General features: G+C 38.9%; 1 protein-coding gene across 2 annotated transcripts in view; it reads right to left on the bottom strand.

The window, feature by feature from the left end:
* The window catches only part of tmem104 (transmembrane protein 104), a 70065-nt gene that overhangs the window by 47211 nt on the left and 5873 nt on the right, over positions 1 to 16981 (bottom strand). For both annotated transcript variants that reach the window (XM_023293078.3, XM_023293079.3), the window contains exons 5-8: positions 13852 to 13945; positions 12065 to 12145; positions 3670 to 3769; positions 923 to 1019 (exon numbers count right to left, since the gene is read on the bottom strand). In XM_023293078.3, coding sequence (XP_023148846.1) covers positions 923 to 1019; positions 3670 to 3769; positions 12065 to 12145; positions 13852 to 13945 — 372 coding nt within the window. The remainder of the gene's footprint in view (positions 1 to 922; positions 1020 to 3669; positions 3770 to 12064; positions 12146 to 13851; positions 13946 to 16981) is intronic.

The following is a 16981-nucleotide window of genomic DNA, read 5'->3' on the forward strand; positions in this document are numbered from 1 at the left end:
GTTCCAAAACCAGTTCCATTTTCAAAGATCTGTTTAGTTTTTCCTCAACTTCTGCTGAGGACCAAAGTGCATGTAGACAGTTTGTCTCTCCCACGGACAACTGCTGGGAAGCAGATGAGGCCATTATTCATCTCATTTTCTCTGCCATTTGATGTTTAATATCACCAGTCGGTGTACATAAACATTTTTGCAAATGGCAGTTGGTGTTTGTGAATGCTGCTCCATGCCAGCTGGCGATATTAAAACATCAGGAAAATAAGACGAATACATAATTGGCTTTCCACATACACATACAGACTGAAGCTCTGTTTTTTCCTCTTTGCAAACTAGCACTGTTTGTTTTGATTTTTTTAAATGGTTAAACAGAGTTTTAGTTGCTGTCATTGGGCCGCAATAATCTCACCCCCAGCCACTGACAGATGAAGTTCTGAACCAGTTTTCTTCCAAGAGCTAGTTCATTCTCTGTCTAAACAGAAAGCGCATGTGTGAAATTGTGCCTAGGTGAAAAAAACAGTATAAACAGTAGAGGCAGTGGTTTGCAGAGAGGACAGTGACCAGACAACAGCCAAGAGTTTAACTTGGTAGACAATCTTCACTTAGATGACAAAAATCTGAAGCTTGGCACTGAAATCTTATCTTTGTAAATGTATTCAGTAATTAATCAACTGCAGATGTTAGTTGGATATTGAAGGGAGCAGCTCAGTTTAGAGCAGCTACAGTATGCCTGCTCACCACAGTCTGGCCTTCATCCTAACATTTTGAGGTCAACCGACTTTGACTGCTGCCTTCTTAACTACAACACAGGGCCAAGTCCCTCTTTCCAGGGCTTGAAAGGAGGAGACAGATAACTGGTCGAGTGTTGGCACCTAACAGAAAGGTAAAAACGCGGTACATTCTGTTGGGACAAGTAGTCAGCACTTACCAGAAACACTCTGTACGCATCTTTCCTTGTCACAGGGCCCCAGCATGGGTCCGTATCGTTGTATTTCACACTTCCAGCACTGCAGGAGTGGTTTCCACTGTACAGACACATAAACACAAAACTTTATGTTAACCTTGTTAGGTGTTGACATAGCCAGATCATCACCACAGCTATCAGATCTACTTTCTATTACAACTTGTAATGCATAATGTCTATGTTTGTGACAGACGGATCAATCGGCTGTAGCAGAAATTGTGAAACCCCAAAGAGTATCTCTAAAAAGCAATCACTAACCCTATCATTGTTGCATGACAGACCAAGCTTTAGGAAAATCATCTGGTTCTGATCATGTCACTGAGAAGTCTGTAGTTTGAGCCTCCAGGCGAAGAAAACTGCTTTTGAAGTCTCAGTTACATCTCACATTTATTCTTGCTGGAAGGTTAGTAAGGTTTGGACCTCAGTGGAGGAGAATTTAATACGATGAGACAGCATCAGTGTGCTTTGCCTCCAGACAGGATGAGGCAGGGGGGCTTTTGTCAGAGCAACAATTAGAAGATGAAAAGGACAGAGTTTATACTGTGACCTTTTTTAACTTTAAATCACCACTGTGATTTTGTGATTATGAATTAATTCGATGAAGCAGGGGATGACAGAAAATTAAAGGGGAACAAGTGAGAAATTGAATTAGAACCATCCCGAACAGTTCAAAGCCAAGGCCTATGTAGTAGATAATAATGAGTTACAGTGTTAAATGTAAATCTGCTAAAAACTAGCATATCTCATTAAGTTCTCATTACCTAACATTTTTTTTACTCTTTTTCTGCAATTCCAGGAAAAGTAGTAGATTAATAGTTCCTACGTAGTCACTAATTATATTATAGGCTAATGCTTAAAACAACACATAATCAAGGAAAACAGAGCACAACTTCAGCCATGAACAGCTTATATAGGATCAAATTAACGGTAAATCAGCTAACTTTTAGTCAGTCTCTTTTTGTCCATCCTGTTTGTAATTGTGATTTAGGGCATAGGTTGGAAAGACAAAAACTGGAGAAATTACTGGTAAAGATCTAACTCTGTGAAGATCTTGTCAACATGTTTCTACTCTAAGTCTGCATTTTTTTCACACACTAAAACCAAGCTTTTAGCCTCCAGACTAGATATACGTGAAAACTCCAGTCTTCTATTTAAGTGTGGAGAGGGAGAATTGATCTTTTAGAAATTACATCAAAGCATTCAAGTGCACTTGTTTATTACTCACTATCATGTCAATATTTCATACTCTTTCAGTTTTCCGATAACAGAAGAAGAAAATACAGCAAATCATGAGCTGTATTAAAACAGTATAGATGATCACAGGCAACAGGGGCAGAAAGAACACAAGTTTACTAAGCTGGATCAGACTCACTGGTCATTAGGTTGGTGCTCCTGACCTATTTTGTTGTTCACTGACCAAAAGAGTACAACAATAAGGAGATTAAGCCACTTTTTTTTTTAGTGATAAGTAGAGATATGGGTCTCTGCCTCCTAAACATATTTTTTTAAAGTTCAGTCCAACCACCTTTGATGACACAATCTGTTTACAATTCTCCTGAAAGGCAGATCATATGTTTAAGCAGTTGAGATTGTTGAGAATATAAACCACTAACACTGGTGCCAAAGCGCATTGTTCTAGATAGCATCAAATGAACCTGGCTTATCCTTACTGAAGAAAACACTAAAGGCAGACAAAGGTAAAATATAAAAAAGGGGCTGTAATTAATGATTATTTTCACTGTAGCTTAATCTTTTCATTATTTTCTTGATTAATCAACCAGCTGTTTGGTCTATGAAAATGTCAGAAAATGGTAAAAAGAAAATGTCAGTCAGACCTCAAATGTGTCATTTTATCCACAACCCAAAGACATGCAGTTTGGTGTCATAGAGGCATAAAGAAATCAGACTATCATTAAATCTAAGAAGCTGGAATCAGAGATTTTAGATTTTTCTTAAATGATTACTCAAGCTATGTAGTCAATTATCAGAATAGGTGATTAATTCAATACTTGACAACTAATTGATTAATCTTCGCAGCTCTTGTCTGTGGTCTGGATCTGCAACAAATTTCATGAGTTCTTCCTGTGCCAGTGCTCAACCTTTCTTTCATGTTTAATGAAAATCAGAAATTCTTGTGTAATCTTGCTGACAAACGGATGGACAGATAAATAAGCAGCACTGATCACATCCTCCAACCTGACTCTCATTATAGCTGAGGAAACATTGTGCATTTAAACTTTTTGAAACTGCCACAAACTGTCAAAATCATCACTGTCAGAAACTTTAACTGTCACAATCCTGAAATCATCTCACTAAAACACCACTACAGGGGGAACAACTTCTACTGTGATATGAGTCCATGACAATATGAAACAGTTTATTTTCACCCAGTCTGGCAAACAGACTAGCAATAAAAACCTATCTGGAAGCAAGTCAACATGACTCAGATGCCAGGAGCACGAGTAAGAGGTGAGCAGGCCTACAGGCCTCTGTCAGCAAAGCTTTATTGTCTTAATCTTGAGTTCAGCAGGTCACAAATAGACAATAGAGTGAGATAGAGGAGCCAAAGAGGAGAAGACAGATGTGCTTTGCCTTGCCAACACTGAAAGCAAAGGTTCTGAATGCTCATAAACAACAGAATGTAGAAAATACATCAATATGTACATTTTATTTCACAATAAATGAAAGTAAAGAAAGTCTTTTGGTCTTACCAGGCAACTTCCATTAGTGATATAGGCACAGCTGCTGCGTAGATGGCCAGGTCTCCGTACAGATAGACTATGATGCAGATGTAGAACATATTGACGCCAACTGAAAGACAAAAATGAGAAGATTAAGATATGAATGATTCAAGGATTCATGACTTGTTTCTCTATGTGAAGCAAATCATAAAGGAACACAAGATCAATAGGTGACACGCAAACACATTTTTCATCTTTAGCAGCTGTCCAAACACTTCATCATGAAGGATAGCTGATGACCATGTGTGTCAAACTCTATCACTACGGTGCCATCTCTATTAAAATGCACTCTCATCCACACCTCCACTTAGTACATCGATCCATCCCTTTTCTGGGACAGCCCAGACACATCTTATTGGTTCAATGAAAAATATTAATGGTATTAATTTAAAAAACTAATCACTCCGTGAAGGAAAATTTCCTTGTCAGCCCCAGCTCTCCACAGCAACAAGCTTCTAACCATTTTGCCCTCCTCTCTTCATTCACACATCTGACTGGCAGGCCCAGAAGAGACCAGACACCTTGCCAAGCCAAGATGGAGAGCTCTGTCCAGCAGACACATCAACACACTGGACCACACATTCATCATCCTCTTGAGCTCTCAGAAAAGGGCTCAACCATCCAACCGGACCCCTCAGCAAACTCATTACTGCCAAGGAAATTAGAGCATACAGTCTATTAAAAAGAAATAAAAGTTGACAGATTTATAGCTGTACAGGCTATGCTGATTCTTTTACACATTAAAGGCAGAGGCTGCCCATCAAACCCTTACATTAAGCAGTACTACAAGCCAAATATTTAAGTAAATGGCAGGCTAATAAACAACCATTCATCCAGTTGTAAAAAAAATAGAACTTGTCAGTTGACTGTTTAATCCATCAGTTCAAAATATGGAGATATTTCACTTACAAATCTTCATATTTGAGCAGGTTGCCAGCACTGTTGGTTGTAATGTGTTTTGGGTTAATTTCTTGAGTGATTAGTTCTGCACCAAAGCAGTTACTCGTTATTATAAATACCAGCAATTTTGGCAACTTATTTCTTCGACCATCCTGATTTGCATGATAACAGCACGCGTTTTTGTACATTGGTTTCCTTATCTGTCTTGAATGTAACAAGTGTGAGCTACTGCATACCTTGAATTTCGACAAAGGGATGAATAAAGTAAGTAAATAAGAAAGTAAATAAGTAAATAAGTAAGTAAGTATCTATCTATCTTTCTATCAAATGCAGTGTACAACTGCATCACACACGTTGTAAATGAATGGATCTATAATGGATGGGATATTCTTGATAATATTCTAGCCATTTCTCAGCATTGTAGCTGTGACAAAACAGTTCTGCATTTGCCTAATTGATTTTAGGGCTGAAAAACTGGCCGTGCATAAACCAAAACTGCAGCTGTCTGTATGGGCAGTAAATCTGTGTTTGTCTTAATTGGCTAACCACATCTGAGAATGTTTCTGTGAATCAATTAGAAGCCCGAAAGATGTTTTCACTATTTTGTTCACCCCATTTATTTATGCAAGGGTGGACAAAATATAAGAAACCCATCTCTGTAGCATAAACAGAGATGTCAATATGTCCTTATGTTGTCCATTTTTCTTGCTTAACACTTCACTTTTGCCAACTGATTGTTCATTTGCTGCTTTATATATCCATTTGATTGGTGTCACTGTAATGAAATAATCAATGTTATTCACTTCACCTGTAATTCAACACCACCACAAACTACACACCTCAGAATAAAGACACAATTGAATCCTCTCTAAAATGGTTTCAGCAAAAATTAAACAATATAATCTTTCATGAAGGCACTACAGGATATTTAGCAGGACTGCAGCGCAGCTTATCTTGGTCTGACTCTGGCAGGTTCATATAATATGGCATTAAGATGTGAAAACATGGCCTTGGTTCAAACAAGACATGTTTATTAATCAATTCTTTCTCAGTATTAATTCCCACATGTCGCATAAACATCAACAAGACATATTAATGCCTTAATTGGAGACAGAAGAAACAGGACGTACTGTACTCTGCTGCCACTGTCGGTAAGTGATAGCAAATAGAGAGCTCTGCATGACCACGGGGAAGCAAGCCTTCACACCACTGTAACTAATATTTCCCAATTACCCAGAGCCACAGGCATAAATGCTCCAAAACGGGTCTTCATGTAGGAGCTCAGTATTTCATGAAGCTGTGTAAAGCATTACTATCCATCAACACATTGCCTCTGACTGACAGCGGACATGACAACCTGCCTGTGAGGAGCTGCAGAAAAAAGCATAAAAGGCCACATTTAGTTAAGTCCACAACACAGAGAGGCAGAAAAGACTCAACAGGACTTACTGAAAAGTGCTTTCAGGGGTTTAATACTAATTCATAATAGGATGTGGACAATATTCCAAGTAATGTATTACAAAAAATCTACTGTGGCCTGTTGTACAAGGTGAAATGTTCTGTTTTCATTCTGTTTAGTCACAAATGACTCCTTAGAATGAGCTATTGTCATAATAAAAGTCTCTAAAACAAGGAGAGGGAGAATGAATGTTAACTTTTAATTTCACCTCATTAGTCTCTCTCTTCTTATATTCAAGCTCTGTTGCCTTTGGGACTGACAGAGGGAAATTTTGATGAACTGAAATTACACAAATCAAATCTAAATTGAGCCAGCCCCGCGAGGCAACAATGCCATTAACAATAAGCCTCCAAAAAAACAGTAAATAGGACAGAGCTGAGGTAGAAATGGCTAATTTACGTACCCTTTGTCAACACACAACTTCTGCACAATGCAGGTAACACTGAATATTTTGGCAATACATAATAACCTGAAAACAATTATTTTTCTTGGGAGTAGATGCAAAGAAGAGACATGGTTATGAGCCTGACTGATGGTAGAAGTTTGAAGCTGGCACAAATATTGATTAAAAAAAATCAGATAGCGGCATACATAAACAGTTTAATTAGTGCGATAATAAGACAGCCGATGCCAACTGCCATTATTCAGTTCGACAGCATGTTCATGTCAGCCAATTTCTGTTTGTGAGGGGGGCTATGCTGTTTAATTACTCCCTGCCCAATCAGTATTGGTTAATCAGTCTCGACAATGTCATTTTCAGTTGGGACAAAAGTGGTTAGTGGTTGCGCGGTGATGTTAACTTAACATTGTCACACCGATTGTAGAAATATGTCAGATTATAAAAGTGTTTTAGACAAGTTGACAACAAACCTTCTGTTTGGTAGCATCAGTGTCGTCCACATTTATCGCCATTTTCTCACAGGAAGGCACTTGAAGATGACGTCACCATGCAACACCTACACAGCCCTGATTGGTTCGGTTTTGTTTTTACATTAAGAGGCCCTCTAAAGTTTGACTACTGAACAGCTGTACCAAAAATATATATTAGAGATGGAGTACCTAGATCATGTACATATTGAAAAGTATCAAACCCACAGTGTACCAACACGCCAAAGTGAATGCAGGGTGGCAGCTTAATGTATATTACTGGATTATATGCGTCATCATTTTAAGGTGTCTTAACTAATTTGTACAGTTTAACTGCTGGACAGCTTATGAATTCCCTTTAGGGAACAAGTAACAAGTAACTTAAAACATCAAATAATTATGGAGGAGAAGAAGAAGTATATCAGCAGAAAATGGAAATATTGAAAAAAATGCAGGTACCTCAAAATTATACTCAAGTACAGTACTTAAGTAAATGTAATTACTTTCAGTGCTGGTATGTACTAAAGACCTGCAACTACCCTCTTGTGGACAAACTACGTCAGTGCTAATACTCACAAATATATCCTGGCATTGCTACACTGCAAGTTCTTGTCATTTAAGGTCTTGTTTACAGCATTACCTTGAGAGGAGGAAGTGCTAAAAGTGTTTTGGACAGCACAATTACAATTAAACAAGTAGATCCCTGACAGACAAAAGCAGGCTGTAGGAAAACGATAGAGACAACATTTTAAAAACAACATCACAGATGATCAAAACTTAAAGGCACTGCTCTCAACAAAGCTGATGTGAACTAAGAGCAGATTCGTAATTACAACAGAACAGGCCACACTTGGTTTCATTTTGCCAAACAAATTAAGCTCTCATGGAGCAAACTTCCTTGCTAGCACCCAACCTGGAATATTGATCTGCGGAGCTAATCATAGTTAGCCATTATAGCATTTCTGTGTAATTAAAGTGCATCTCTTATAAAACTGGCACAGGAAACTGTTGTAGCAGTGGCTTATTGAAAATGATTGGGATGCAAGCTGGAGCAAACACGTCCATTTATCTTCCCAGTAGCTCAGGCACTCTTGATTTTCATTTTGCCAGCGCTTGCAATGCACAAGTATGACATTTAAGTAAAAGTCACTCAAGTATTAAAAATGGATGTGCCCATGTTTGGCTCTCATTAAAGACAGAGGCCCGTGTTACAGCAGAGTAAATTAGTATTCACGGCCATGGTCCTCCGTATGTCAGGGGAAGGACGGCTCCCGCTGAAGAAACAATCCTGCTGTTTGCACAGCCGCCATGTTAACCACCACATTATATCACAAAGGTAAGAAAAGCTGAGACAAGATGCTGATGCAAGGACAGCACTCTGTTAAGTTTCTCTGTTTGTGACTTTAGCCAAAGTCGTCTTCTAATCAACTTTCAAATCATCAATATGAAGGTTATAGTAACACCTTTCCACAGTGGTGCAGATAAACCAGCCCCCATCAACATTCCTGTCAGTGGCTGCAGGTCAGGCTGATACGATATCCATGGCCTTATTCCAAGCCTGCCTTACCGCTGCTGCTGCTGCTGCTGCCACGTCAATTTCAGCCCAGGAGGAAGTCAAATGCCCTCTAAGAGTGCCTCTTCAACAGCAGGAGAGATGCTTTTTAATTGCCTGCAAAGGTGCAGGACAGAAAGACAGTGTGCAATCACACCTACAGTTTATTATCTTAGAAGAATGGGGAGGTGAAGTTAAAACGGCTAATGTCCTGTAACCTTAGTACAGGATAATAGACTGATTTACCTCCCTGTTGTTCGCATCAGCGAGGAAATGTGAAGAGAAAAAGACACTGAATAGGCCTCTCAGTGCAGATAGCAGTTTGCTCTCTGTTGATTTTGTTTTGCTTTGCTTTCCAAGAAAAGGGAACAACTAGTTTTCAGATGACAACATCTGTCTCCTAACATTCAGCCTCCCTTGCAATTTAGGGCTGTTTTCTGGAGTAGGTTTGGATTAAGTTCTGTCAAACTGCACAGTGATTCCCTCAGAAGAGGACTGAGATTTACATTTTCAGGCAAGTCTGGTGCATTTCTAAACACTTCATACATATATAAATACCAACAGTTTTTTTAATTTCCAGTTCCATTTCTATTCTTAGTGCAAAACTATAAAACCTGGATGGATACTGACCAATAGGAAGAGCCAGAATATAAATATAAAATACACAGCTTTGACTAACTATTCAATCTGCTGATTATTTTCTTCATGAAACTATTTACTGTCAACTTTGTAAATATAAGGAAATAGTGGGAAATAAAACACCCTTGAGTTTTCTCCACCGGTTATGCATATAAATGTTGTGTGCACTGTCTGACAAACAGAATTTCTGAATCATATAAGCTAAAAATCAAATATCCATACTTGAAGAGCCAAATGAGATTTAGTATTTTCTGTAAAAAACTAACCTGAGCGGCTAAGAGTTATCAAAATCGTGGCCAATTAATCATCTACTGTTCAAATAAACAATTGCAAACAACCTCATAATGTCATAAAAAAAAAATCTTGTCTCTAGTTTTAGGTCCACAAATATAAATTGTAGGTCTGAATGAAAAAAAATCAATAGCACAAAGCTGTGCAGAGCTATGTCTTATTGTATAGATGCTTTATTTGAACATCAGTAACCAATAGGTTTCTTGACAGTTGTACCAGTCCTCAGGGCGTTTTTACATGAATTACAATTAGCCTCAGCAGGTAAAGGTCATCTGAAGTTAAATGGCCAGCTGAATAGGTCTGTCAATGTACTCACACTAATAAAGGCATCCATTAAGTCCAACAACAAAATCATCTGCGAAAAGGAAAATCTGAATCTGTCAAGTGTTTAGTTTTGCCAGTGCAACAGTCTAACATCCAAAGACATTTAATTCAACAGGAAATACTCACATAGAAAAATGCAACATATTTTTCTGCATGTAAAATGGTTTACTCAATACATTTTAATTAAAATTGCCATCAATTAATTTTCTATCCATGCAATTTCAGGTTTAATCTACAGCACTGACTATCAAAAACCGACAAACACTTAATATTGGCCTCGTAGGATTTGTATGTTTACAGGGTTCCACTATGCACAAATGCAACAAAAAAATCTGTAGAATCATTTTCATCGGTCGCAACAAAGCGTATGACATTTTGCAGGTCTGTCTGTGTCTATCTCTGGTGGCTCAGGTAGATAAAATCATTCCATTTCAACTTAGGCCAATCTGATATTAGAAGAGCCTTTTCAATGTTTTCAAAGTCTATTTTGTCACACACCTGCCTGAGGTGCAGTAACTGATTGGGGACTAGAGGCTTCTCTATATACAACTGCCTAGTAACATCTACAGATACAAGGGAGGTGTTTAGGGGCCATCTGTAATTTGTAGCTACAGAAAACAAGTTCGTATTTACTCTTTCTCTCTGAACTCCGTATCAGTTACAATGTGCCACCTACCACTACAAGTAGATTTAACTGGTGGGAAACAATGACACATAACAAAACGGCCAACATTATCTTTTGTGTTTATTGCAAAGAGTGTGTCCAAAGCGCTAGTTTTCTTATTCTTTGACGACATAGTTGCGGATTTAAGGCAAAACACTACAGATAGAAACATATTTTTTCATGCACTGTTTTCGTAACATGTCTTCTTCAAGGACTGACAGAAAGACAACACTTTGTCAAATGGAATTTCCTGCAAACAGGTGCATATTTATTGATATGATACCTAATTTGAATATTTAAACAAATAATTTTAGAAAACCCATGAGAAAACAAGTCTTAATGTGAGTAATCAACTGGGTAAGTTGCATTATAATATCTAGAAAAAATATCTCATTCATCTGTAGTGAAATAAAAAAGTTGTTTAGACAATCTCTAACATTTGAGATCTTGTTTTGGTACCAGTATAAAACTACAACGTTGCATCCAAAATTGAAAATGACACCTATCTTAGTGTGTTACTTTTCATCATTTGCTCAAAAAAGAAGCTCATACACAGGAAAGAAAATACCAGACGGCAGGTAGAAGCTGAACAGATCAGTGCTGTCAGGATAGACAAGAGAGCGGCGTTTCTTTTTTCCTCGTTCAGCATGTGCTGGGACTCGTGCCTCTCTAATTCATTTCTGATTAGAGTCACTGGGCAGCTCTCCCACCACATGGGGAGACAGAAGCGGAGAGAAAACTAATTTCCTTATTACCAATCGATACCTCCACGTGTCTCACCTGCACGCAGCCTGCGTATCATGGTGGGAAAGGTCATCAGCAAAGACTTTTTTCAGCACCTTTAACAGGCAGGACGGCCGAGTGAGTGACAAGAGACTCGATGGATGGAAGCACACTGCAGCTTTAACAGCGTGAGCTGCATGACGGCATGCATGAGTGCGTTCACACGTGTGGGTGTGAACATGAGCTGAGTGGATGTGTGGTACACCGTGTGTGCCAAGTGCTCCACCTACTGTTGAAATGCTGAAGGACAGAACATGTCAGCACAGATGATGTTGTCAAAGCTTTGACCTTTCGTTGTTCCTTTATTCCTGCTACAACAGGGACACTGCAGACTGTTGAGTCACTCACATCTGGTTAAGAAGAGTCGAGTGGCTTAATGCAAGCAGCCCAGGGGGAAGGAGGAGACGAGGAGAAGGATGTGCTGCATACGGACACGACCAGGACAATGTACTGTTATGAATGAGGGATGTAAAGCCGCAAGGCCTTCTTCGTCTCTGGTTCAAGGTGATTCGGCTTTCAATTTAGCATCACAAGTTAGCAGAGGGCTCATTAGCTCCCAAATCATTCAGGTATTTGCCACAAGTACAGGTTATACTCCCACCCCCACACATGATCAGTACAGAGATTAACAACCTTGATGGGGGTCTCAAACAGGTAATTACAACCAAAGGCAATTTATCCATATATAATTACATCCAATTAAACTGCCAGAAGCCTTGCTTTGTAAATGTGAGGACAGGACATAAAAGGTGCAAAAAAATCTGAATGATCCCACACAACCTTCACTACTCCTCCATAAATGCTACACATGGCTAATGATGGCGGTGTCTGCAGTTAATTGAATAATGAGCAGCGAGAGCAGACGCTTGAGGCAAAAGAATATTACCTTTGTTGAAGAACATGGAGGCCATTTGACCCATCTCAACTCGCTCCAAGATGTCGAAATGATCAACGGCACTTGATCTTTCTGTGAAAACATAAAAAGGCCATCTGCAGTAAATCACATGGACAGTGGTGGTAGATGAATAACGAAGAGGAACGTGATACTTAAAAAAACACTATAAAACAAGGGTCAAAACTGCTTCATTAAACACTTCATGAATTTAGTGTTCATCATTGTAGAGGTTCAAAGGTTGAATCTCTTTTCTGCCGGGGCTCTCTTTGCTCTCAGTTCTTGATGAAAACTTTGCTCTGTGATGCTGAGATTTGTCAGCTGTACCACATCCCATAGGTGTTTAACTGATCCATGTCTGCTGGCTGGGGTGGAAGTCCACTGAACTCACTGTCATGTTCAGGAAAGTAGTTTGACTTTTGTTTTGTGACATGGTGCATTGTCGGGCTGGAAGGCATATTTTAAAGATGGCAAATGTCATAAAGAGACTAGAAGGGCAGCAACACCACTCAGGCTGTGGCGTTTAGACCATAATTGTTTGTATTAATGGGCCTAAAGTGTCCAAGAAAACATTACCCACACTGTAGCACCAGCAGGACTCTGGACTGTTGGCACGTGGCCTGTATTCATGCTCTGACCTAACATCTGCAACCTCAGCTGAAATAGAGATTCATCAGACCAGGTTACATTCTTCCAACCTCAATTGTCCAGTGCAGGTGAGCCTGCACCCACTGCAGCTTCACATTTCCTCTCTTGGCAGACAGGAGTAGAAAACCTAAAGTGGCCTTCTGCTGTTATAGTCCATCCACCTCAAGGTTGCTTTGAGACTGAGTTGCTTGTCTACTCAATGCAGTTGTAACAGTGGTTATTGGGGTTAGTATAGCCTTTCTGTCAGCTCCAACTAACCAGTCTGGTCTCTGATCTCCCTCATCAACATGGCGTTTCTGTCCATAGAACTGCTACTAACTGGATGTTAGCTTTTCTTGTTTGTTTCTGTACTATTCTGAGTAAACCATAGAGACTGCTGTTGTGGGAATCTCAGGCCATCAGCAGTTAATCAGTCAATCTGCTACCAATTATTAGTTCATTGATATAATTTTTCCCACTTCTAGTGTTTGCCATGAGTCTTAACTAAAGCTGCTCACAACTGAAGTTATGCTGTTTTGGTGCACTCAAGAGTTAACATTGCAGCCAGAGTTGTCAGATCTAACACCGTAACGGAAACAGAAGGTTAATGTAGCTAGCACCATTTCCTGCCTGCTTTAAGATCCTGCAATGGAAAGCTGCCTAACAAATGCACAAAAACTCAATGAAGGTATTGTAGTTGCAAAATGTGAAATCACTGGAGGACTTGACTGACAAACAAGCCCTGAAAGTTGGTGTCCTGTCAAAAAGTATTACTTTGCAAAGATGCAAACTTTCAAATGACGGTTTCTTCAGTGCAAACATTCACAATTAACAGAGAAAGTTCTTGTTGTTCGAATTTAATTTTTTTTCAGTTTCATTTGTTAGATGTCATCAACTTCAAGAACTGACTTCACTTTTCACTAACATGTCATTATACAGCTGTCATTATAACGAGACAATCAATATTATTCACTTAACCTGCAAGTGGTTTTAATGCTGTGGCATAAGTAACATGATGTTGGCAGTAAGTCTATATAAATGGGCTGGTTACACAGGTCAGCAAAGCCTGTGACTTTAATGAGAGACCACTGTTTGTTTTTCAGTTTCCGTCTAACTATACAATAAACAGTTATGATACAATGAGCAATACTCACGGACAGACAAGATGGGCTTTGTCTCTGGCTCCGATCGACCTCTGCCCATTATGTCGTCATCTGAATACTCAGAACTGGAGTCACTGTCAATAACCTGTGAAAGATGAAACGAGTGTGTGAATCTCAGTTTTAGTTTCCCATTTTCCTAATTTCCCAACATAAACAAGAGTCAGTTTACAAGCTATTAGCACAGTGTTTATTTGCTCTGTATGTGACGCAGGGGAAGGCAGCATCTGGAAATTACAAGCAACAGCTGGGTTACACTTTGGAGGAGCTCACATTTCCCACCTATCACGTGCCTGCACATCGCTTTTGATTATTTCGCAGATTCTCTGCAAATTAATGTCAATTAACTACCAGTGGTATGTGAGTTTGATCAGTTGAATTCATAAACGACACGCCGGCTGGGACGGAGGGAGGAAAAGGAGATGAGGAGTGACAGTGGGTAATGGCTCTGTGACAAACAACAACCGGGCAGCAACAAACAGAAACAACTGGACAAAATAACAGCCTAACACATGCGGCTATAGATGCGAATCAGAAGATTTTCCATACTTAAAGGAGGTGATGGACAACCAAAGTCAAAGTAACTTTCTCAGAGTGGAAAGCCAAGCGTCAGGCTGCAGAAACTGAATGTTGTTGTTTCATCTCTGCTTCATGCAGGTTAGAAAAGGAGGTGATGCAACCAGGACTGAGCGATGTCGACATTTCACATCTTCATATTGACTTCAAAATTATGAGAATGTTAGCTTAAAAGAAATTGCCCTTAACTGTCAGAAAGAAATGATTTAGTGGAGAAAAGTAAAACTAATTAGACAAATTAGTGTAGCTGAACTTTCATCTCATGGCCAGCAGATTTATCTCCGAGGTTGGGAACAGATTCAACTGCTTGATTTTGTATGTAATTAATTATAACAACCTAAACTTTGACCAACAGCAACAGTGAAATGCTCAGTATGGGAGCTGTTTTATTTACTTTTATTCTTCAAATACATTTTTGTTGGTGATATTTTGGCATAAATACAAGATCTGATGCATACATTGTTTTATTGGTATTTTTGGAAGAAATTAATTCAAACAAAACGCATCTCATAAATGTGTCCTGAGAATTTGTTAACATTTAATACTGCAGGCAAATAAATGAAAAGCCAGCTGGTGTCCATTTCTGCTGGCTTTTTCACTTTAAATTTGGTAATACTTACACTCTACAAAATTATAATTTAAAGGTCTCACAGTTACCTACAATTTCATGCAACTGAAAATTATATGCAAGTGAAATTCATCTGAAAGCCTCTGGAAAAGAAGATATAATTAGATCCTTGCAGGGAGACCATGTTCAACTGACGCAATTCCAATTCATTATTTTTTAATTAGTCTCTAGTGAGAAAACTGACTTCTAAGTTTTGGGCTTGTGACCCCTTAATCTACACGTATCCCCCTCATCAGGGTCTTTGAACTGAGAGAGGTTTAGCTGGAAACTCATTCAAATTGCATTTTTAGGGTGAAAATGTACTTCATGAGAAAAAATATCAAATATATAGCTGAAATAAAGAAAAGGAGAAATTTTATCTACTCAAACTGCCTTTTCCTTTTTTAAATTTGATCCTCACAGTATTTGTCTTACATCACTATCAGCACTGTAACCTGTTGTAGGGATCCTGACCATCAGGTGGGGAACCAATGACTCAGACAAACTTTTATTTACTGCCCAGGAAGTCAGCTGAACACACAAAAATGTGATATCTGTCAACAGGTAAGCATGCAATTTAGCATGTGCTGTTATTCCTACAGAAATCGAATTAAACGTGATACATAAATAAGTGTGCAGAGCTTTCCTGTTAATGATGCCATGGGTTTCTTAGATTTTACTCCAAGCTGAACGCTTATGAGCAGTGTTGACATCCTGAAAAAGTCACATTCTTTCTAAACTTCCAGCAGAGGGCAGTCACATGTGTCAAGCCAGTGCCAAAGATTGTTTTATTTGAACATTGCTTAGAATGCAGGTGCAACAGAAGTAATTATTTGGCATTTCAGACAGTACGTCATGCAGACTTAAGTCGTCATGCATATCCCTACCATAAAGTAATAAACTAAACAATGATTTACTCCATCTTTTCCCACAAACATGGCTTACTGTACATATACACGAGCTTAAAACTACTTCAATAGCAGGTAATGCTGACAGACTGTTCTCTAACTCATGTTCTCTCTCTGTTTTTTACCTTATCAACTTATACGGCACCTTCTCTGATGATGTATCACAAGCCTATATTGCTGTTAATAGGCTTCACTCAAGCAGAGAGAAATAAAAGGCATTCAGCAGCAAACATTTCCAGTTTTATCCATTACGTGGGCGAAAAATGCTGAGGAGTACAGGAGCCATGAATCAACGCTGAGTGTTTGAGGCTCAGTCAGAGCCAGGCTATTGTCCTCAGGCTCGTAACTCCTCAACTGGAAACCCACAGACATTAAGCAAGATGACTTCTGTACCAAGGGAGAAACAAAAAGGAGAGGCCGAACCATTTCGAGTGCACAAAGCCTTTTTCTTAGTCAAAGTAAAAATGATTTGAGACTCCGTTGTTTCCCTTGGTAATCAAATACAGTTCTACCCTGATGGCTTCATCCAAATTGGGTTTCTTATAGACGGGTAGCAAGAGGCACATTTCACTTGTGCTAGGACTGGGCAATAAAACAACCGCCTCCTAAATAAAAAAATACAGCTTCCTATTAAAAGAAAAAATTATTTTCAGGTATTAAACCTTAATTATTCTACAGTCAAGTGGTTTTTACGAGGAGAGAAATGAAAACAGTCACAATTTCCCTATAAAGAAGAGGCATCCAAGTGGTGATTAATTTGAGCTCAAATAAGGAAGGCTCCGGTAATGTGAAAGGTCACTCTGGGTTGGTGCTGCAGAAATGTATGCTGTGTAATGAGAGCTTTAAAAAAAGTTTAAAGTTTTTAATGTTTATCATGCAACATGGTAAATTTATGTCAGACCAGTGACCTTCACTTTAGTTAAAATGAAGCTTTTTGAACAGTTAGCTTCTACAATTTGGTTTTGATTCACCTCTATTAGAAAGGTTTTTGACTACAGGTGTGACAGATCAGTGTCCAGTGTCTTTCAAGTTT

This window comes from Amphiprion ocellaris, chromosome 19 (genome assembly GCF_022539595.1).
Source record: "Amphiprion ocellaris isolate individual 3 ecotype Okinawa chromosome 19, ASM2253959v1, whole genome shotgun sequence".
Taxonomy (NCBI): domain Eukaryota; kingdom Metazoa; phylum Chordata; class Actinopteri; family Pomacentridae; genus Amphiprion; species Amphiprion ocellaris.